At 33.2% G+C, this 23,921-nt stretch overlaps 1 protein-coding gene across 1 annotated transcript in view; it reads right to left on the minus strand.

Annotated features, from left to right (window-relative positions):
* The window catches only part of ZFYVE16 (zinc finger, FYVE domain containing 16), a 44,189-nt gene extending 24,258 nt beyond the window's left edge, over positions 1 to 19,931 (minus strand). Inside the window, exons 1-13 of the mRNA XM_012664627.1 lie at positions 19,862 to 19,931; positions 16,932 to 19,198; positions 15,793 to 15,889; positions 12,879 to 13,040; positions 10,849 to 10,991; positions 8,822 to 9,200; positions 7,497 to 7,619; positions 6,613 to 6,768; positions 5,914 to 6,138; positions 4,510 to 4,592; positions 3,631 to 3,735; positions 3,116 to 3,263; positions 968 to 1,048 (exon numbers count right to left, since the gene is read on the minus strand). Of these exons, the coding sequence (XP_012520081.1) occupies positions 968 to 1,048; positions 3,116 to 3,263; positions 3,631 to 3,735; positions 4,510 to 4,592; positions 5,914 to 6,138; positions 6,613 to 6,768; positions 7,497 to 7,619; positions 8,822 to 9,200; positions 10,849 to 10,991; positions 12,879 to 13,040; positions 15,793 to 15,889; positions 16,932 to 19,198; positions 19,862 to 19,931 (4,039 nt within the window). The remainder of the gene's footprint in view (positions 1 to 967; positions 1,049 to 3,115; positions 3,264 to 3,630; positions 3,736 to 4,509; positions 4,593 to 5,913; positions 6,139 to 6,612; positions 6,769 to 7,496; positions 7,620 to 8,821; positions 9,201 to 10,848; positions 10,992 to 12,878; positions 13,041 to 15,792; positions 15,890 to 16,931; positions 19,199 to 19,861) is intronic.
* Between the last annotated feature and the right edge of the window lie 3,990 nt (positions 19,932 to 23,921).

Genomic DNA, 23,921 nt, shown 5'->3' on the forward strand with positions numbered 1-23,921 from the left:
CCTGGGCAACAGAGCAAGACTCTGTCTCAAAAAAAAAAAAAAAAAGACACAACACAACCCCATAGAAAAATGCGCAAAAGATGTGAATAGACATTTCATTGAAGAGGTAACATATACGTCCAATAAATATGTAATAAGATGTTCTACTTATTAGTAACTAGGAATATACTAATTATGACCATATTCAGAGATACTTATCAGATTTACACAAATTAAGTAGTCTGATATTATCACACTGAAGAATATGCAGACTAATGGGAAATCTTACATATTCTCATGGTAATGTAAATTGGCACAACCACTCTGGAAAAAACTTAGCACTATCTTGTAAAGTTGAACATTTACTAATCTATTGGCCCAGAAATTCTGCTCCTGGATATAGAAACTCTTGGACATGGGTCCAGTGTCCACATACATAAATGAGAATGCTACTAGCACCACCATTTGATAACAGTGAAAAACAAAAAAACACAGAAGTTCATGATCAAGAGGTGAATATATTGTAACATATTCACAAAATAAAATATTTAATAGCACTGAAAATGAATAAGCTGTAGTTGTAGGCAATAATATGCATAAATTTTAGAAACTAATGTGTAAAAACTGGAAGTCCCATATGACTATGTGAAGAATGATATCACTTTTATTAATATATGTCTCCTAAATAAGTATAAATAAACAATATATTGTTTAGGCATATGTATGTATAGAGCAAAAAAAAATTAAGTGAGAGAATAATAAACACTGTATTTAGTCTAGTAGCTAATTCTTGGGGAGTGAAGGAAGAAGGTATCAGTAGACCCAAATATTGGTCATGCTCTAGATCTTAGGCTGGGTGATGATTTCACACAAATTTATGGTACTGTGCTTTATAGCTTATACATATCCTTTTGTAAGTATCAAATATATTTTTAGAAGGTAATGGAAAAACAACCCTACATTAAAACCTTAAAAATGAAACTCATACCTTCAACAATGCTGGACTTAGCAAGAAATCCTGAAGATGTTTTTAGAGCTCCATTGAATACTACAAAACTTGCACCTGTCACTGATAAAAAAATACAACAGTTATTTATGTTTTAACCTGCTCATTTTTATGTTATATGATATTTGTTAAATGCAGAATGTGGAACATGCACATTTTAAGTGCTCAGTAAATGTTCTACCCATACAACTTACATTAGAAAGCTAACAAAAACCAAACAAAATTAAGATAAAATGCTGTATAAAAATAATTTAATGTTTGTATCTAATAATTGATGGACTATTATACTATTTTAAATGTTTGTGCCTGTGTTAGTGATGGTATAGCAAATCAGACATTCACTACTGGTGAGTGCATATCAGGAGAGTCTTTATGGAACCCTAATGTGACAACTATCTTAAAATTATAAATAAATGTTTTCTTTGACACATCAATTCTACTTCTAGGAATTCATCCTATAGATAGGTTCAAATGTGTACAAAATTGCATATGTACAATGTTATTCACAGTAGCATTTTTATAAAAACCCGAGGACTGGTAAAAACTTATGTCCATTAATAAATAATAGTTAAATGTTCACGTATAAAATGGAAAGTTATATAGAAAACAAAAGCTCTTTATATACTAACATAGAATAATATCCAAGGTGTGTTAACAACAATAACAAAAAAGCAAGGTACAGAATAGAAAAAATGTTATGACTTATCTAAAAAAGTGGAAGAAAGATATTATAATGTATGTGTGTGTAATGTGTGTATGTTAGCTTGAATATACATTGAAGCAAAAATATCTCTGAAAGCATATATAAGAACTGATAACATTGGCTTAGTTTTCTGCAGGGAGAGTAAGAGGATGGCTGGGTGGTCAAGGGAGGAAAGGAGATTTGTCACTATAAATATTTATACCTTTAGAATTTTCTCACATAATTATATACCTATTCAATAAATAAATATTAAAAAATTGTTAAATCTTAATGACAAAAAAGTCAATAACATTAAGTAAAAAAGCATACAGTAAGGGGAAAAAATCCAGTAAAAAATCATCTATTTAACATACATATTAATATAAGAAGGAAAGACAATATAATGCAACAATGGCCATATCTTAGCACTTTGTTCTTTTACTACTTTTTAAAACATATTTTCCAATTTTGCTACAAACGTGAATACATTAGTTTTATAATCAGAGGAAAAAGTTTTATTAGCAGATAGAACGTCGAACTATTTTAAATATGTTATCCTATAATAATGTATTAATTTTATGGAATACTTACTTTTTTTTTTTTTTTTTTGAGACAGAGTCTCACTCTGTTGCCTGGACTAGAGTGCTGTGGCATCAGCCTAGCTCACAGCAACTTCGAACTCCTGGTCTCAAGTGACCCTTCTGCCTCAGCCTCCTGAGTAGCTGGGACTACAGGTATGTGCCACCATGCCCAGCTAATTTTTGCTATATACTTTTAGTTGTCTGGCTAATTTCTTTCTGTTTTTAGTAGAGACGGGGTCTCACTCTTGCTCAGGCTGATCTCAAACTCCTGACCTCGAGCGATCCTCCTGCCTTAGCCTCCCAGAGTGCTAGGATTACAGGAGTGAGCCATTGTGCCCAGCCACTTACTTCCATTTAACTTTCGATTTGTTAGGCCCTCTACTACAAGGATTTGGTAATCACAACAGTCATTAAGGCCATTCAGCCAGACCTGAGAGTAATGTTGCTCACAGATGCTGCTCACTCCACCATCTTTATCATTTTTATATTCCCATACACTTACAGTTTCTAAATCACTTTGTCCTTATCCACCCTGTGCTCCCCCAACTAAGAGGAGTTGGAGCAAATGTGAAAGAAACACCTCATTCCAGAGAGAAATTACTCAAAGAAAGACACCCACACTATGGGATGCACTAAACCTAAAGATATCAAAAACACAGTCTTCTAAGTCTTTAAGCCTAATGTAGCTAGAGAAAAAAACACAAATTAAAAACAATTTTTCAATCTGTTGTTTGTATAGTTGAAATTTTAAAGCATACTATTTTATCACTGTCAATCCAACAAATAAGTAAATATATATATTTTTCCTTTTGAATTGTATTAATGGAAGTTGTTTTATAAATTAGCAGTAGGAACCATGATGCTCACCTTTTCTAGGATGGCCAGTGGCACTGTTGGCCTGTGTGTGATAAACTCCATCATTCTGTATACAGACTAGATGAGAATCTGCTTCTGTACTAAAACTAGCTCCAATGCTAATGACATGCTCGTTAGAAGAATTTATTACTTTCATTACCTGGAAAACAACACCACTTGTTTAGAAACACTTTTAACATTATATGCCTATTCTAAGAGCCACATTCCTGATCAGCTTCATAATTATCAAGCTTTGGTCTGGACAATTTCCTGTGAATGTGATAGAAACAAATGCTTCAAAATAAAACCACCTCAATCAATAGATAGATAAAACAGTAAGAAAAAAGATGAAAAAATAAGATGAAATAAATTACCTATTAGTAAACAAATTCTACAATTTCAAAAACAATATTTATTATCATAATACATTAGATAGCCTAATTCAAAACAGAAAATTTGACACAATTCTAAGGAACTCTAATGTTCAACAACCGTCACTGAAATTTGAATAAAACAATTGTACTTACATCACTGTATTTTTTCCGTGGTATTTTTATGCAGCTTTTTCCCATTTCCATATGAATCAATAGCTGATCTATATTATGCAAGGTATACTGGTAATTTCGAAGGTCCTGTATAAAATAATCATATTTCCATAAACCTTAAACTACTGGCTATGAGCATTTACCTATCCATTAAATCCTTTTTAAAGAGCATCCATCATTTTAAGGTTTCTGATACATAACCAACAAAATGCCACCCAGAAAGCCAATACCAACTTAAAAGAACAACTAATCCTTCTAGCGCCTCCACAACAGTAATAAAGAATACCATTCTCGGGAAGAATTCTATAGCATTTGAGGGTATTCCCACTTCTAGTTACAGATCTTCCAAGATAGAAAAGATCTTCAAACCAGACATGGATAAATAAAAGTGAATCCACTGATATATTTTTCTATGGTAACAGATAAACAGGAAATTATAAAAATTATAGGTGGAAGGGAACCTCAGATATCATCTAATCCAACCCTTCCTATTATAAATGAGGAAACTAAGGCTATAACTTGCTCAAAATCACAAGACTGACTGACTTTACTAACACTTTTACTAAAGCTTCAACAACACTAGAGGTCTATTTAGAGGTCTTACATTACCTAAATATGTAAGAACCACAGCAGAATGAATCAAAAGCCAATGAGAATCATGTATACATAAACGAGAAGATATTATGTTTTAAAAGAGCGATTCATCAAAAACTGTCCATTTATGTTAAATGAATTAGGATTTACTATAAATGAACTTTTCATGATACTAAATATGCCAAATTAAATTAAGAAAATAAAGTATAAAGACACCTTATACTAAATAGTATAAATGCACTTTAATAAAATAGTTCAATTACTCACAACAAGTAAGTTCATAATAGTGTGTCCTATTTCTCCAAAAAGAGGTTTACGGCCTCTGATACTTGTTAGAGGAGCAGGATATGCTATACATAAGAAAGGAAAACTGGTTACTATCAATAAAAACCCAAAAAATTCTTGAATTTATCTTTAATTCTTACTTTTCAAACAAATATTATATATAAATACCACCCAATCAGTTCTTAGGGGAAAGTGAGAAATGGCATTAGCCCTTATTGTGTATCTCCCAGATGCTACACTGAACAGAAAACTTTACATAAATCTCATTTAAATCCAACAACAACCTAATGAGTAAATGTGTCTACATCTATTTCATAAATGAAAAATTTTCTCACTGAGATACAAAAATTAATAAATTTGATCACAGTAACTAAGTTAATAACTGGTGGAACAGATTTGAAACCAGGTTCACCTGATTACAGAGCATTTAATCTTTTCATTATATATGTTGTTTCCACAAAATTATGGGTGGTGGAAAACTACAACAATGGGCTAGGCTCCTATAAAATTCTGATAATTTAAAGAGATAGATATACAAAGATTTAAAGACTTTTAAGGCATTTATAATTAATATCCAATTGTGTTAATTTATGAATAGTAGTAAACTTTTATAGCTCTTGGTTCAGCATGATAAAAGGAACACAGAGTCACAGAAACCCGAGCAGAAAAAGGGAAGGAATGTGGGGTCTGTTACCTAATAATTTTTCTCTTTCTTTAGGGCACTATAAATACTGGACACCAAAAAGAAAGAGGTACCATGCTGGAAATGTAGCAGGCACTCTGAAAGAAAAGGAAGGTAAAATATGGAAGGCAAGACTATTTCTATGATGATAAAGAGCAGACACATTTTTAACCTTCAGTTCTCAGCTTAGGTCATAAGCAAACTAACATCTCTAATACCTATTATAAAAATACACTTCCTGGCTAGGCGTGGTGGCTCACGCCCGTAATCCTAGCACTCTGGGAGGCAGGTGGGAGGATCACTCGAGGTCAGGAGTTCCAGACCAGCCTGAGCAAGAACGAGACCCTGTCTCTACCAAAAATAGAAAGATATTAGCTGGACAACTAAAAATATATAGAAAAAATTAGCTGGGCATGGTGGCGCATGCCTGTAGTCCCAGCTACAAGGGAGGCTAAGGCAGAAGGATTGCTTGAGCCCAGAGTTTGAGGTTGCTGTGAGCTAGGCTGATGCCACGGCACTCTCACCTGGGCAACAGAGTGAGACTCTGTCTTAAAAAAAAAAACCTGATTTTAATGATTTCCCTGAAATTCTTATTTATATTCAATATATTTGAAAATACGTAATTTAACTTACTCTTCTAAAACTTCCCTTTATATTCAGTATATATGTACCTTTATATTAACTTACTATATTCTAAAACTTACCTTTATATTCTGCACCCAATCTCAACATTAAACGCATAGGAAAAACTTTTGCCCACGGAATCTCCAGCTTCTGGATAAGAATTCCACAAAGAAAAGGATTATTTGGTAATGGGAGATCATCAAGTTTCTGAAAAGTAGGTGTAATAAACAGGAATCCTCCATGATCCTTGCTATTGAGAAAACTCTCAGTAAAGGTAATATTGTCCAAGTTTCCTATGTATTTTCCTGGAAATAAAATCATTGATAAGAAGATGTTAAGTTATTTTGCTGCTGTTTTGAAGAAACGTTCTGAGTTTGCATATTTCAATATAAACTTTCTTAAGGCAATGTAGAATTATTTTTTCTTATTTCTACTTTTTTTTAAATTTCCACTCTTAAAGGAGCATCTATGAATATCTTCTGTGCACGAAATTCAGTTACTCCTAGAGATTTTCAGATGTAAGAAAATTATATAGACCCATTAAAAAAATCAAGGAGGCAAATATATTTCCATTTTTTAACTTTAAAAAATCTGTGTATAGACACTAATCACCTAAAATGTTAGATTTAAGAAGACCGAAAATGATTAAGCTATTTTAAGAAATCAGCAATCTCTTCACAAAATAAATCTTTTGTATAGTCTGCATAACCAAAAGCATAAATGCCTTTAACTCATTTATCCATCTCCTAGTTTGAACAGTTCAAAATAAAATGCTTTACCTTTTAGAGCATCCTTATATATGGTGATAAATAGTCTGAAGATGTCCTTAGGAATAGTATCTTCATTTGGCAAACGTAACAATAGAATAACAATTTCTGCCTGTCCCAAGCCATGTAATCCATTGGTAGAGAAGTACCAACATTTGTCTGAGGAATCTTAAGTGATAAAAGCATACAACTATAAATGCCAACTTCTATTAACCAAAACAACTAAAAATAATTGTTTTTGCATGAAGCAAAACTTTTCAAATTCCTTATTTTCCCAAATTCTCCTCATAAAAACTTTAAAATGAATTGTATAAGATTCATATAAAAAAAGAAAAAGGATTATCTTATGGAATTAATCAATAAATAACATTAAAATAAAAGGTGCATTAAATGCTGAAATGTAGTGGGCCAGAATTAGGTTAGTTCCAAAGAGAATGAAAAGCTGATAAATGCACTTTTGAGTAGTGAGGATTATTAATTATTAAGGATTATTTACTTCTTTACTTTTAATTAGGTCACATGTCACTTATTTTAAAACTGTCTTTATTGCTACTAAATCAGGATTCCTGCTTATTTCAATTGCCAAATTTCAATTTATCAAAAAGCTTAAAGCAGATATAATCAATTTTATCATGAGCATCAAAATATAGCTCAGCTATAAGCCCATGACCTTAACCTAAGATTAATGAGGGATGCCAATAAAAATCTGTAAACTCATATTTCAAGTCTTACTGAATATAAATCTGCAAAATTTATTTATAGTCATATCTGGCTGAAAAACCAATATCCAATGCTGCTTATTTTTTACCATTGTCAGTCAAAATCTAACCTGAAGATATAATTGCTTCAGAAATTCTGCTTACCAATTAAGCAAAGAAAGATAAATCATTACTTACAAAATACTAATTTGACATTCACGAGCAGATTAGCATTTAGGACAAATGTAACAGGATGAAACCCTTCGCCTTCAAGAAGCAAAATGATCTGCTTATGAGACGGGTGTTCTTCTACTACAGGCACTAAATGATGAAAGTAATATATTAGTCAGAATAAATATCCTGTTAAATATGCTTACAATGAAAAAATATAAATCCACAATGGCCTGATGGAATTTAAAAACAAAAGCAAACGTGTTTCCTAAAATCAATCAATACCCTGAATAACCGTTAAAAGCTTATTTTTACTTTTCTCTCCATGTAAAAATTAATACTATAACATACATAAATCCCAATATATATTACATGTAGTATATATATTGATTAAACAGCATATTTATACAATTTTATCACTTTCAAAGGTTTTTTTCTCTATTTTTGAAGGTTTAAACCTTCAAAGTTTTAAAACAAATACTTTTGTAAAGTGAATTCCAGTTTGCCAGGTACTCCAATTATAATTTCTGAAATTTCCAAGTCTGTGAAAATAGTCTAGTTATTTATGCTGCTTGCTACCATATGCCTATATCAGTGATAGGAAGCAAAAAAAGATCTTGAAAATCAATAGAAAAACATGCACGCATGTAACGAACAGGGCTTAATGTATTTTTGCTACTATAGCTAGGTTTATAAAATGGCTCTTACTCATAGAACAGAGATCCTAAGCTTTACTCCCCTATATTATCATGCAGAGAATCACCATTTCATGTTTCGGGATGCAACATAATGCCTGGGGTGATAAGTATCTATCCTGAGGAACCACTCTGAAGTGGGAGCTAGCCATAGCATCAATCTCCAGCTTGAAAAGGACCTCAGAGATGATCTAGGTTCTCTTCTTTTCAAAGAAAACTAAGGCCCAAGGAGATTAAATAACATGCTGCAAGTCATATATGTAATAAATAGCGGATAAGGAACTAAAATTTCTAGCTTTGCCATCCAATCTAATACTCTTTTCTTCAGGTACCATGTTCCTGGAAAAAAAAATGATATAGAGTCAAAACTCTAATACAGTGGAAACATTTCTTGGGGCTAAAAGTCTATGAGTTTCCCTATTGTATCAGACTGCCATATTCTAAATCAGGGACACAGATGAAATAAATGAATCATAAAAGTTCCAATCGTTTTAGAATTTGTTTTTAAATAAGACTTTTTGTAAACTAAAGTTACCAGCCCTAGTACATATTACAACCAAACTAAGTTTTAAAAAAATGCATTTCATGTATCACAGACAAAATCCATTAGTACATTCTTTTTAAAAAATTCTCTGTAAATTTAAATAACTGCTATACCTGATCCCTTTTCCGCAGATGCAACCAGAAGTGGGGGCAAACTGTCCTCATCATTAGGTAGAAGACTAATCTTATTGCAAACATACTTGTCAATACCACACAGTAACCTATAATCTGAAATATCAGCAACAGGTAAATTGCTGTTAACTAAGACACCAGTAGGACTAGATGGTTCCTCAGTTTCTACAAAAACATCATCAACTAATGTACAAGAACCAGAAGTAGGTAACCCCTCATTTCCTGTGTTCACAGGCAGTTTTTCCACTGATGGAATCTGAGAAATAGGACTCTGAATTATCTCATTTCTTGTAATATCTTCTATCTCATTGTTTGGCTTTTCCAGTGTAGTAGGATGGGAATGATCCACTGTGTTTACTGTCTGTAAAATACAGAATAAAAAAAGATCAGTTCATATTCTCTGTTCAATTGTGAAATGTTGATCATTATAGCCAAACATATCTTTTTAATAAATAAAATAACTAAAAACCAAAATTGGTTCAGAAATTTTTCTGAAGTCAAATTTCCCAAGAAACCGTACCATTACCATCGTGCTTTAAATTCAGGAGCATAAGGCTTTAGCTTTACTGCATTCTCAGGTAGGTATTAATGACTTTAATATCACAGACTGAAAAAATGAGGCAAAAAGAACTTCAGGATCCTATACCACACCACAGTGAGCAAGCTTAGTTCAACTCAAGTCTCTGCCCTTCTTATGAGAGCCAAAATAGCCTTGGGTGGGTAGGGAGGAGGGAAAAGGGGGAAAGAAGGGGAGAGAAGTCATTCTGCTTCCTAGAAGCAGAATATTAGATATATTCCATAATAGTAACCACCTGGAATAAACTGCTCATCAAGTCAGCTTCAATAAAGCCCCCTTCTTTTTAGACTGGCCAAAATCAATATTAAATGAGAACCATTTATGAACTCAAGTAATATTTATTAGCCTGTTTAGAACTTTCATTTTGTTAAAATATTGATTGACAGTAGGTGCTAACTAAGAAACACACTCTTGATAATTAATGGCTATTTGTCAAATCTAGTTCATGAACTCTTAGTGACAAACGGCATACGTTTATACAGTATGGGAACTCCACCAGAGCTGGTAAGTATCCATCTTGTCTAATGTATGTACCTATGATTAGCCAGGTGACTGGTACAGAGTAGATGCTTAATATCTGTTTAATGAATAAAACATTCCTAATTCATGTAATAATTCTTGCTTCTAGGAGTATTTTGCTACTTTATAATGAGAGTTCATAGTGGTCTGGGATTCCATATTATGTACCTTCTATTTAACACCTAGAATGTTTGTGTAAATACAAACATAAATATCATTATCAGATACTTTCCTGAATGTTTAAAAATCGTTAAATAGGTGGACGCCTTTTTTGGCCTCCACCATCTGCACCCAGATGCTCAAAATAAACAGAAAAGAAAAAGAAAAAAAAAAAGTTAAATAAATATTAGTCTAAATTAAATTACTAAATCTCAGTTACATTTTCCTACACCAGTGCTTTTCAAAACGTGGTCCAGAGACTTGTTTCATATAATTCAATGAAAATAACATATTACAATATACTGAATGTAGAAGCAGATGTGAGAATCTGTCTTCTATTAAGTCAGACATTAAATGCATTTGCAAAAACATAAAACGATGCCATGATTCTCACTAAACTCCTTTATGTTTTGAAAAAATTATTTTTCACAAAAATATTTGTTATTGTAAAGTGTTTATTATTTTCTAATTAATAAATATTTTTTAAATTTCTCAATTTTAACCCGATATAACCTACAGATCTCTGGGGTTCTCAATAACCATTTTAAGAGTAAAAAGGGGTCCAAGACCTGAAGTTTGAGAACCATTCCCTTAAACAGACATTAAGGGTAAAATCTAAAATGTATTCACTACATCAATACATTTCTTATTTTAGGAAGCTCAAAGCATTAAAAAGATAAGTACTCTAACAATCACATAAGGAATTACCTACAAAACAAAATTTTATTAATTAGTTATTTTTTAGATTTCTTACCATAGGCATATCAGGTAAGAGAGGACTAAAGTCTTCAGAACACCTTTTACTTCCAGATGATAATTTTGTTGTATCTGCAACTTCACCATTGGGCAATATACCATCTGCAAACCATACTCTCTTTTGTTCTTTGGAGGCCGGTCCTAGAATCAGTTGAAAAAGTAAAGCATTTTAATTTCGCAATACTACAATGAATTAATACCAAATAGGGCAGGAAATCTGTTCAAAGCTTTTTGCTATCCATTGGCAAGCCTTGAATTCCCAGGGCTGCAAAGGCGTAGAGAAATGGTTTTTTTGTGATTCATCTACTTTGAGTGGAGTCTGTTTCTATCTAATTCATACAAAGGGAGCATTTTAGACGAGACGTGACCCTGGGAATCACATACTCTTTAAAGGAGTAGACCTGAGAGATTACACCTTAGACACTGGGGGAAAACTTAAGGCCTACATTATTGAGGCTAAGTTTTTGAGTGTGGAGACTGAATAAAATTTAGGGATTCAGACACAGGGGCAAAAAGCAGAGTAGATCAGAGCATAGCAGATAAGCAAAAAGAAAAGAATGGAAAGAGAAATAAAAAACCTAAAAAAAGGAAACAGAATCACTTGTACATCATCAGAGGTCATTTCTTACTTTTACTGAACAAGAGAAGCTTACCAGAACATTTTTTGTTCTGGTAATACGAATACTGAGCTTTATTGATATTTCCTTTCAAATTTGGAGGAAATAATTAGATACCAGCATAAATATTTTTCTCTTTTTCTTATAAAGCTTCCACAGAGGAAGGTTATGAAAATCTCTGCCAGATGATTTTAGAACAATGTAAAAAAAAAAAATCAAAGCTTTGATGTCTATTTTCAAAAACATAATAGAGATAACACTGAAAAAATTGGAATTACATATATAGCTTTGCAATATAGGTAGACATATGAAATATCTTTCCTGTATTTGCAATACTTTGTAATTTAATCATTTAGGTTGTCAATATAAAAATACATATTTTTAAACATAAATTTATTCATCTTTAGAGCTACAATATACAGCCATATATGCTGACTCTCCTTATTTTCATTATCATAAATGGAAAATAGTTCCTAAATGATAAACTGAAATCCAAAATAATTGTCAGAAGGATCCAAATTTGCTTTTAACTGACATTTACAGTTATTTTCTTGTATGTTACAGACTTAATAGTTTATGTTTAAAAAATGTACATGAGCTTTACAAGATCCTAAATGATAACAGATTGTAAAAAAGAACAGATAACTCAAAGATTTAAAAATAGATTTTAAAAACATTTTATTATTGTGGTTAAAAATACAATTAAAATAGATTTTTAAGGAAAAGGAGATAGGTCAGTTATTTATTCTCTCTCAAATCCAAGTTCACCCTCTACATTGTGCTCTTTGATGCCAGGTTGGAAGTCTGGAAAATGCAATTCCCAGATTCCCTTGCTAGCTGGCTTTGTTCAGGTTCTGCCAATGGTAGGCATTGGTGGAAGACCAGAAGGTGGGAAGATAACAGAAGTTTCTAGTTCCTGCCAGGATCCTTGCAGCCAGCAGCACCACCAGATATAACTGCTTGTCCCATGATTTTCAGTAATCCTAACATCAAACCTGAACTCTCCTCCAGTCATCTGAGTACCAACTCTGAGGCCCCTTGACGGTTCTAGCATTTGCCACTTTGTGCTTCCCCATAGCCATGCGGTGCTCCAACATTTGACTCCCATGTCTGAGAACCAAGCACCTCCCGGTGGCCCTACACCGAGCCCTAGTAATATTGCCTCTCTTCTTTTGTTCCCCCAACCCCAGCTGTGGTGGTTGCTCCATGCAGTTAGTAATCTCCGAGGCACCTGAGCATGCCCTTTTTGCTCTTTCAGCCTTCCGACATACATGTGTACCAATTTTCTGTATTAAATCCCTCCTGACATCCAGTCTGGTTTCTCTTTCCTGACTAGATCCTGGTTACACTAGAGAACTCCTATTTCAATAATTTATCTTTAGTCTACAACACAGCATTTTCTTCTAGTTACCTTCAGCATTTGGTTGTTTAAGTGCTGAGACTGGCAAAGTTGTAGGTGAAGGTATACTGGATGTGTGGGTCTCCTGAGGAGGCTGGACAGTGGCACACTCATCAGAATGATTAGACTTAAGATTAGAACCAGTTGGACTCATCATCCTTTCAAATGCCTGAGCTATAAAGGGGAAAACAATAGTATTAAAATCTCAGATGTTTTTGAACTTCAAAGTAAATTACAATAAATACCCTATTTTTCAAGTTATAAGGAGAAAGAAATAAATGGCTAAACAAGAAAAAGAAGTGGCACTTGTCAAAGATACTGTCTGAGTAGTTAGCACAGGCTCCTTACTTTATTTGGCAGCACTCCACTTGGATACACTACCAATGAGTTATTTCAATATTATATTTGGTGTATGTGTATGTCTATTATAGAAAATAATCCTTATTTTATATGACTCTGTTTTTGCCCTTGTACCCTTAGAGTCTACTCCTGACATAGTTCAGAGTGATTCTTTCAGACATCAATCATATCTCATCATTCCTCTGTTTAAAATCCTTTAATAGCTTCCTAACTGGAGTGAAAATTTAAGTTGTTACAATGGCTCACAAAACCCTACATAATCTGCATCCCTACCTCCTTCACTTCCCCAGTTACCTTTTTGACCTCATCTCTCACTACAATCCCACTCGCTCTCTATGATCCAGCCACCCAGGCCTCCTTATTCTTCACCAACTTAAGCAAGCAGTCTCCTAGTTTAGGGTCTTTGCTCCTATTATTCCCTTGGCCTAGAATGTTCTTACCTTAGGTACTCACATAGCTTTATTCTCATACTTCCTTCAAGTCCCTGCTCACATGTCAAATTATCATAAAGCCTTACTCTGACCACCTTATAAAAATTACTACCTCTTACCACTAATCTGTTACTATCTCCTTTATGCTTTTAAATTTTCATTTAGGGTATTATCACCATCTGATATTCTCTTTGCTTACTATCCATTCATAAGTTCCATGAGAATAGGGCATCTATTTTGTTCTCAGCTTGAGCTCCGACACAGAATAGTGTCTGAATATTGCTGAAATGATTTTTCATCCAAAAAACAAGGAACAACACTGGTAGCTCTCCCTTCAGCATTTCTCCAAACTGATCTGTTGCTACTGCTAAAATGATCTTCCTCAAGTGCCACTGAATGATGGCACTATTATAAAATGACTTTCACTAACCAAGTGGAATCCAAACATCTTACTCTGGGCTTCAAAATAGTTTCCAACCTGCCCCAAATCTACCTATTGGCATTCACATGCATGTTTCCTTGAAACTTATATAATCTCAGCACAAATTTTTATCCACAATCTCTAGTCAAACTATCTTTTACTTCCGTTCCTTCATGGATTGTGTCTCACAAACCTTGAACCATCTTTCTCCTCTTATTTGATAACATTATTTTAAATGATCACTTCTATCATTTTCAACCCTAAAGTTGATGTTAAAATAACTTTTATTTATGCTTTCTTGTGGTGTACAAATTCATGATAAATAGCATCAAAAATGAAACTATGTGCTATGAGATATCAAAACAAAATAAATTAAAACAGATAAACTCATTCCACAATATCTTCTTTGACAAACCAAAGCTTGATCTCAGTATCCTACTGAGCCCCTTTAATGGCTATATCTTCTCCCCTCCTGAACCCTTATAATCAAAATATGTCTGAATGCTCACCCAAATATATGAACTGTCAACTTAAATAATGTCTCGAATCATGTCTGTTTCATTTTTTTTAAAGTGAGGGAGATAATTATGTGGGAGTTTGCTCTAAAATTTCTGAATTCTAGCAGATTGCCTTGGCTAACAGCACGAGGAGTTATCTAGGCTACTGAAATAACTTAAAAAAAAACAAAACAACCATAAGCACTTAAACTAACCTCTTCATAAACAACGTGGAAATATAAAAAGATTTATACTCTATTATCTTCCAGAGCAGAGGTCAACAGCGTGGAGTAAAAGCAGCTTACCTCAGGCTAACAGACTCACATCAGAGCTTTTTGGAGAATTGCTGAAAAAATTTATCTTCATTCAAAAGAGAAAAACAAATTATTATCAGGTATTTATTCTCCTGTCTAATAGGAAGCAGTGCCTGAGCTAGTGCACAGGTCTGGTCAAAAAAGGCCCAAATAATATTTGCTGGGAATTAAACTGTCAATAAATCTTTGAAAATGCCAATAAGTACTCAAAAGAACAAGCATGGATTTGGGGGGAAAAACACAACATAACACACACACACACACACACATACACACACAACTTGTGAGAACCCAAAGATGACCACCAAGACTATTGCTAATAACTGTAGCTAGCTAGAGAGCCAGAGAAACAATGGGAAGTACACACACACAAAATTCTGAAGTTGAGAAGGGAAAAAAATATATGAGACAAAAATGTGCAAACAGCATGGCAGTCTATGAATTTATAAAATCATAAATATTACTACCTTATCTTTTATTCTCATTTTATGTTGTTATTCTCTAAAGGATAAGAATTACTACCTTGCCTTATGCTATTAATAGATAATATTGAGAACTATTTATTGGTAGATAATTTATAAACGTTTAAGATGAAGAAGATGACAATGATGACGACGAAAACAAATAGGCAGATGAAATGCAGCATTTAGGGACTTGGTACCTGTTAAAAGTTAATGAACTGCCACTCCAGAAATTGAATGCTTCCTTTCCAGACTGGTAGTATTAATTGTGAGAGTGGAACAAAAAGAAGAGAAACCAAGCCTTGGGATGTCCCACCTAAGCCAGATAAGTCAACACTAGGTCCTTGCCTTAAGAAAATAAAGAAGTTTATCTTTGTCACAATCCAATTGTTTTTAAGATATATTCAATTACTGGAAGAAAATATGTCAGGTCAATACCCACCTTTACTAATAGTCTCATAGCAGACTACACATACTCTTGCTTCCTTTTCTAGATATTGTAGTTTACACTTCTTATTACAACAGACACCACAAAATACCTATAAAGAATAAAATATCAAATTTGTTTTTGTTTCAAGTACACTTATACCCACTAGAAGAATGGAGAGGGGAGGTCCTAAACATAATTAACCAAAACTTGCTTTTCTTATTACATAAGTCATTTTCCTAATCACCATAATCATCGGTAGAGTTCATAAATGATTTTTTTTACTTAAATGAGGTTTCTGCAATTTAAAATCAAATCTCTGATAAGGAGAATTTCTTTAAATCAATTCTGTTAATTGGAAAGGGAACAAAAACTTTCTTTAATGGAATAAATTTACAATTTAGAAAGCTTTCTGTAGTTCTTTATTTAAAGTTTCTAAAGCAGAATATTATTTTCCTAAATTAGAATTGATCTGAAACCAACATATTACTGAAAAATTCTAAATAATAGTATTTCTATAGGTAACCCTTAGAGTTTATAGACAATCTTTTTTTCTTTTTTTTTTTTAGTATCAAGCAATAGACATTCTTTTTATCTTGACTGTTATAAGAACGCAAAATAAAATACCAAATTTGAACGCAAATGAGGTCAGCTTTTCAGTGTTTCCCTGGACATACATCACAACACTAGCTGCACAGTGGTCTTGGAATTAAGTATTCAAGGACAAAGGGAGATGCAACTGAATTTAGAATGTGTGATATGTCAATATTAGAGAGATAAGAATACACAGTCTTAAATTTTACAAAAATAAGTATTAAATAATTGTTTCTCATTTCCCAGTATGCAATATCCATGACAATGTAACTTTTATTTAACCATCAAGAAATCTGTAAAATGACAGTGCTTTATATATTTTTATGATTGGTAGTGAGAAGCGCTGATTTCAAACTAACTCAATCTTAGGGGGTAGGGGGGGCAAGGGCAACATACGTAACCTAAACATCTGTATCCCCATAATATGCTGAAATAAAAAAAAACAAAACAAAAAACTAACTCAATCTTGTAATCATCTGTTAATCAGCCTTTTCTGTCATATTAGATTTTGTTTAGAATATCTCAAAAGAATAAAAAACTTAAAGATCTTTATAACTTACTTTCCCACATGCTCGGCAGTGGTGTCGCCGTTTTGTAAAAGTAAATTTGGCTTGGCAGTTCATACAGTTTGGAGCTTCTGAATCAGGAACCCAAGTAGGTTGTTTCTGGCCCAAAACCAAGCCTTCTTTGCAAGTGTTTTCAGGTAGAGAATCTTCATTTGCGGTTACGAAACTGGATCCACCTTCAAAATTACTTTCTATATCAATGTAATTAGAGTCAAAGCTAACCTGAGGATCAGTTGTAGAATCTATATTACAAGTAGTTGAAACAATGGTATTTGCTATGCTGGATTCACTTTCTGGCATATTTGGGACATCCATCTTATTCAGGTCCTTTGAACTCCTTGTTCTTGATGGAAGGCTAAACAATTGCTTTGGTCTGGCCCCTCCAACATGAGTAGATTGACTGTTAGTATCAGAGACTGATAATTCATTTGTAATCTCAGACTTACTGGTAGGTAACTCTTGTTCAATTAGAATTGTGTCTTTGTCCCCTGAAGAAAGGCCACCATTTTCTATTGTATTTTGTTTATCAACTGTTTCACAAATCATAGCAATACCATGACTTTCCCCAGTAGCTCCTACTTCCGCATTGAAATATATATTATTGATGTTTCCATCATCTAAGCCTTTTATATCTGCTTGATTCACTGGCAATTTTGAGTCATTTACATTTTCTTCAAAAGACTTTATGTTAGTGGTGTGAAGATATTGTTCTGTCAGAAAGGCATCAAGTTCAGCATCACTAATTAGTGTGCCACTTTTCGTGCCTTCATCAATATTAAAGTAACCTAAGTCTTGCCCATCTATATCATTGCTTGAAAAAGCGAAACCTTCACAACAACCAGAAGACTCTTGAACATTAGTGTCAGAAAGCTCCACTTTAGATTCTGTAACTGTAGAAGAACTGGTATTATCAGGGTAATCCAAAGAATCAACACTGATTACTGCCTGGTCAGGATTTACCTTTCTATCTTCCATCTTTTCAGTTAATGGCTGAAGAAATATGTTTTTACATTTTTCCTGTTTCAAAAAATCAGTCTCCTTGAATGGTTCCCCAGCTAGAATAATACTCTTCTGTATTTCTTCATGCATGGTCACTGCATCTTTTACATTATCTTTATGTTCATTCTGAGGTAAACAATCACCATGCACTTTACTTTCATTTAATGATTCACACAAAGACCCAGATACTGGAAGACAGGATAACGAGGTCTGTCCATCTTCGCTTGAAACATGTGAAGTTGAAGAGGAACTTTGAATTATGTCATTATTATCTTTAAGGTCTAAATTTCTCGAGTCTTCTTTTGCAGATTGTTTTATAAATGCAGCAGCCTTATCCTCCTGAAAGGAAAAGTCAGGTAATTTGAAATTTTCATGTTTTGAATTTAAATCATTTAAGCATAAACCTTCATTTTTTGGAAGACTGCAAGACAAAGCACTTGAGTCGCCTCCTTCTTTTAAACATTCTGTAGCAGTTACAACTGCCATATTGGCCTCCTCTTTTACCAAACAGCCATCATCTTTTAATAATTCAAATGGTTGGCTCTTGTGTTGTAGATTGTTTTTGGCATCAAACATTTTGGAATTTTGTTGAGTCAAAGCAGATGACATATTAAAATCAACAATTGGTTCTAACTTATTAGAGATCTTTTTATCCTTTAAATTTTCTGTTTCACTGTAATTACAAGAATCTGAAATTGCTGTATCTACTTTTATACCTAATTCTTTGGTTCCACTGACTTCTCTGTTTTGTAATTCAGAGCTGACATCATTCTGTTGTTCTCTGACAATATCATTACCATGGTCTGCTGAAGAAACACAAAGAGTATCCGACACTGAAGATAAATCCAATCCAATCAAAGAATCTGACTTAAAATCATCTGGCAATAATTTTTTAATATCTTCTTCACTATTAGTTGCATGAACTAAGTTACCCATGTCACTTATGAGATCACAGACAGGTTTACTACATCGTCCCATATACAAAGGCTGGATTTCATCTGAAGTACCACCATCCACAGAAGAAAGGAGATCAAGTCCTGTTACATTTTTTTCATTTTGTATAGAAGTTAGTCCCCCAAGTGTTTTATCATTTAGGGAACTCTCATTTGTTTCATAGAATGTATCTGATGAGGCACAGCTATTAATGCATTGTTGGTCCTTTGGTAGCAGTGAAGATAGTGGTGAGAAAGCCAACTCTGAAGAAACTGAGCAGCAGTTAGAATCATATGCATTTTTTGCATCTTGGAGATAATCTTGTTCATCTAATTAAAAACAGAGACACACCATTATTCAGGAGACTCAAGTCAAAAAAAAGTTATTATAAAGATATCACATTTCCTAAGACTTATAAACTAAATAAAATTTTTTTAAAGACCATAGATAGATTACTCTTTTGCAAGATGGAAATAACCTCCAAAACTATTTTTATTTGGCTTTAAAATACTTTTGTTTTTCACTTTTGAATGTAGATGTCAAAAGTGATAGACATTCCGCTCGAAATAACTCAGCTGCGCGATAAAAACTAGACTAAGGAAGAGCTGAAAAACAATCGAGCTTCTTTGTTCTGCCCTCCAGTTTCCTAGTCTTCATTCTGAAGAAAATACCATCTCTCACAGTAATGAAATACTAATTTATGTAGAGCTTTCTAGTTGCTTTTAGCTTGCTCATATACTGGTTTCAAAGGCCTTTCTTACAGCTAATTTGTATCTAGAAAAAACCTTCTAGTTTTCTTCTATCTCTGGCTATTGGTCCCATTCAATATAAGAATAAATTAATGTTATTATTAAATAAATGAACTTTTTATAGAAGATAATAATATGACCAAAATTGAAATCAAATTTTGCTAATATTACTCTATACTTGAAATAAGTGAATTACAGACATTTTAAAATTCCATTAATGGTAAAAATGAAAAACCAACAAACCTGGGTTCTGTTCAAAATCATCAAGGAGTTTGTCCAAGTCACTGACAGCTGCTTTAAAATAACTATCCATCCTACCTGTAGACTTATTCAGAATTTAATTCTTGTATGCCTAGAAAATAAAAAGTATGATATTTCATTTAATTCTATAACACAAATATTATGCCATTTATTTCATACCAGGAAACATGGTCAAGGAATAGGTACAAAAATAAAATTTAAGAATCCTTCTTTAAGGAATCTACAGTTTGGTTTGGGAAACTGCCTCTTATATGTAAAAATGACATGAAAACCAATTCTAACAACATAACATTTGCATATATTAATATAAACTATTACAAACTTTAAAACACTAAATAACTCATGGGTCAAAGAATTCATAATGGAAAGCTAAAACTACTTATAAATACAAAATACCAAATAATATATTAATAAATTATTCTACATATATATAAAATACTGCAGATAGGCCAGGTACAGTGGCTCATGCCTATAATCCTTGTACTCTGGGAGGCCAAGGTGGGAGGATTGCTTGAGCTCAGGAGTTTGAGACCAGTCTGAGTGAGAGTGAGAGCTGGTCTCTACTAAACACAGAAAAATTGTGGTGCACACCTGTAGTCCTAGCTACTCTAGAGGCTGAGGCAGGAGGATTGCTTGAGCCCAGGGACATTGCAGTGAGCTATCATGATGCCTCTGCACTCTACATGGGGCATTAGAGTGAGACTCTGTCTCGAAAAAAAAAGGGGGGGGGGACTGAACGCCCCTCCTCACCCCCCTTCACATTAAAAATAAATAAATAAAAATAAAAAATACTGCATATAAAAACTTGTAGGATTCAGCAAAAGTGGTACTTTAAGGGATACTTAGAGCCTTAGATGCTTATACTACAAAAGAAACAAAATTGAAAACTAATAAGCTAAGAGCAGAAACTAAACAAATAAAAAAAACAAGCACATAAGAGAGAAGTACAAGAAAATTAAAAGTTAGTTTTATGAAAAGATGAATAAAGTAGATGAACCTCTGGTCTAGGGCAGAATCTCCACTAAATAAGCCTGAGAAACCTTGCAGGAATCTATCAATAACTAAGAGGATAATACCAAAAGGACGCATGCCAAATTGAAAGGATTCTCACTGGCTTAAAGGGACAATGGAGCATCAAATGAATGAAAACTGAAAAGGACTGAACAGAAATAAAATAGATTTTAAAAAACCAAGAGATCATAATGACACTAAAAACAAAATATACCACTCATTGGAGGGTTGCTAGAGCACTAACCAATTACTATGAAAATTGATCAATTAAGGGAAAAGAGCCAAGAATTTATCCTGTCCTGTGTTTAGAAAATATACTTTAGAATAATAAAATATTAAATAGTTGCTGAGGGAAAGTTCTTTAGATAAGAATTCAAGTTAATAAATGCAGAGGGATAATAAAATTTTTAAAAACCATCTCTTCATAATCCCTAATGCAATAAATGGATTAGACAATGGCTATAACTGGATATTAAAAATGTTAGAGGAAAACGTTGACAGGAGCTTCATAACGGTGGAATCAGGTCAACACATCTGAATCCAGTGATCGATTTCACCATCATTTAATGTGGAAGAACAGCATCAACTAAAAAATACTCCTGCCTAAAAAAAAAAACTGAACCTGAATCTAATCAAACTTTTAGAACTAACTTCATGTTTACAGGAAATTCAAACATAAGGGAAAAGTTAAATGACATAAAAAGAAAGCAATCAACTAAGCTAATCCAGAAGGTGGAACACTCTACAGCAATGTTCCTCAAACTGTCTATGGTGAATGACTAGTGTTTTTTACACTTCCAATCTTTTACAAACTGTTACTTTTGTAAAACACAATAAAATAATACAAATTTTGTAATAATAAATACAAACATAAAGATATACATATTAAACACATTTGAATGGTTGCCTGGCGTGGGGATTAGGAGTGGGAAATTGAGGATAAAAGACAACAAACAAATGAAAGGGCTTTACAAGAACTAATTATGATTGTGTGCCACGAACTAAGGAAACCTGAGGTCCAGAAAAAAATAAGAGATACTTTAAAGATGGATTAAAAAGATTAGACAGAGCTTAAGAAAGAATTGAATACACTGGAAGATGTATCTAAAGAAATTACCTAAAATAAAGCCCAGAGATAGCAGGAAGAAGAAAATATTAAAAAGAGATTAAGAGACATTGATAGAATGAGAATGGAGTTCCATAAAGAGAAAAGACAGCATGGAACAAGTATATTTAAAAAGACAACGCTAGGGCCGGGCGTGGTGGCTCATGCCCGTAATCCTAGCATTCTGGGAGGCCGAGGCGGGCGGATTGTTTGAGCTCAGGAGTTCGAAACCAGCCTGAGCAAGAGCGAGACCCCGTCTCTACTAAAAATAGAAAGAAATTAATTGAACAACTAAAAATATATAGAAAAAATTAGCCAGGCATGGTGGCACATGCCTGTAGTCCCAGCTACTCGGGAGGCTGAGGCAGGAGGATCGCTTGAGCCCAGGAGTTTGAGGTTGCTGTGAGCTAGGCTGATGCCACGGCACTCTAGCCTGGGCAACAGAGCCAGACTGTCTCAAAAAAAAAGGAATCTGGAGGAAAAGACAATGCATGAAGCAGAAGAAAACTTCAAAGAAACTAATTAATATTCTCAGAGAGGAAAAAATAGCAATGCAACCATGAAACAGGAATAGAAAGCTATAAATAAGGAACACATGAAAAACAAAAAAAAAATCATGGAAATTGATAGAAATCTTAAAATTCAAGTGAGGCTTATGAGATGCAAAGAAAGCAGTATATACAGGTACACTGACAGCATTAAATGCATGAATTGAAAAAGAAAGAAAATTTAAAATTAATAGTCTAAGCTTCCACTTTGGGAAACTAGAAAAAGAAGAGCAATTTAGAGGCCTAAATTTAGAAGAAAAGATAACAAAAATTAGAGCAGAAATCAATACAATTAAAAACAGCAAAACAATAGAGAAAACCAATAACACAAAAAACTAATTCTTTGAAAAGATCAATAAAATTGATAAACCAGGCTAATCAAGAAAAGAGAGACACAAGTTATCAATGTCAGAAATAAGAGAGTCATCGCTACTGATGCCATAGACACTAAAAGGATAATAAAGGAATATTATGAACAACTCTATGCCCACAAACTTGATAATTTAGATGAAATGGACCAATTCCTCAAAAGACATGAACTATCAAAACTCATACAAGGAGAAATAGATAATCCAGAAGCCTGTACCTATTTTCAAAATTGAGTAATTTTCCATAAAATAAATTACCAGGTCCATAGGAATCCACTGGTGAATTTCACCAAACATTTAAGGAAAAAATAATACCAATTCTCCAGAAAAAAAGCAGAGGGAACACTAACTTATATTGTAAGACCAGCATTACCCTAATATCAAAACCAGATAAAGACATTAGAAGAAAAGAAAAGAAAACTACAGGCCAATATTGCCCATGAACAGATATATTTAATATAATAAAAATGCTCAACAAAATAGTAGCAAATTGAATCTAACAATGCATAAAAAGAATTATACCCTATGACCAAATGGGATTTATCCAGGTATGTAAGGCTGGTTCAACATTTAAAAATTAATCAATGTAATCCACAAACTAAAGAATTATTGTGTAATCACATCAATTGATGCAAAACAAGATTTGACAAAATGCAATACCCATTCATGATAAAAATTCTCAGTAAATTATGAGTAGATGGGAGCTTCTTCAGTTTGATAAAGAATATCTACAAAATACCTACAGTTAACGTATACTTAATGATCTTCCCTCAAAGATAGGATCAAGGAAAAGATATCTTCTCTCACCACTTCTATTTAACATAATACTGAAAGCCCTAACTAGTTCAATAAGACAAGACAAGGAAATAAAAGATACAGTGCGTGGAAAGAGAGAAAGAAATAAAATGATCTCTATTTGCAATTACATGATTTCATATGTAGAAAACCCCCAAAAATTGACCAAAAAAAATGGATAAGCAAGTGTAGCAAGTTTGCAGGATATACTGGCA

The sequence above is a fragment of the Propithecus coquereli genome, unplaced genomic scaffold, assembly GCF_000956105.1.
Source record: "Propithecus coquereli isolate 6110/MARCELLA unplaced genomic scaffold, Pcoq_1.0 Scaffold9, whole genome shotgun sequence".
Lineage (NCBI taxonomy): Eukaryota > Metazoa > Chordata > Mammalia > Primates > Indriidae > Propithecus > Propithecus coquereli.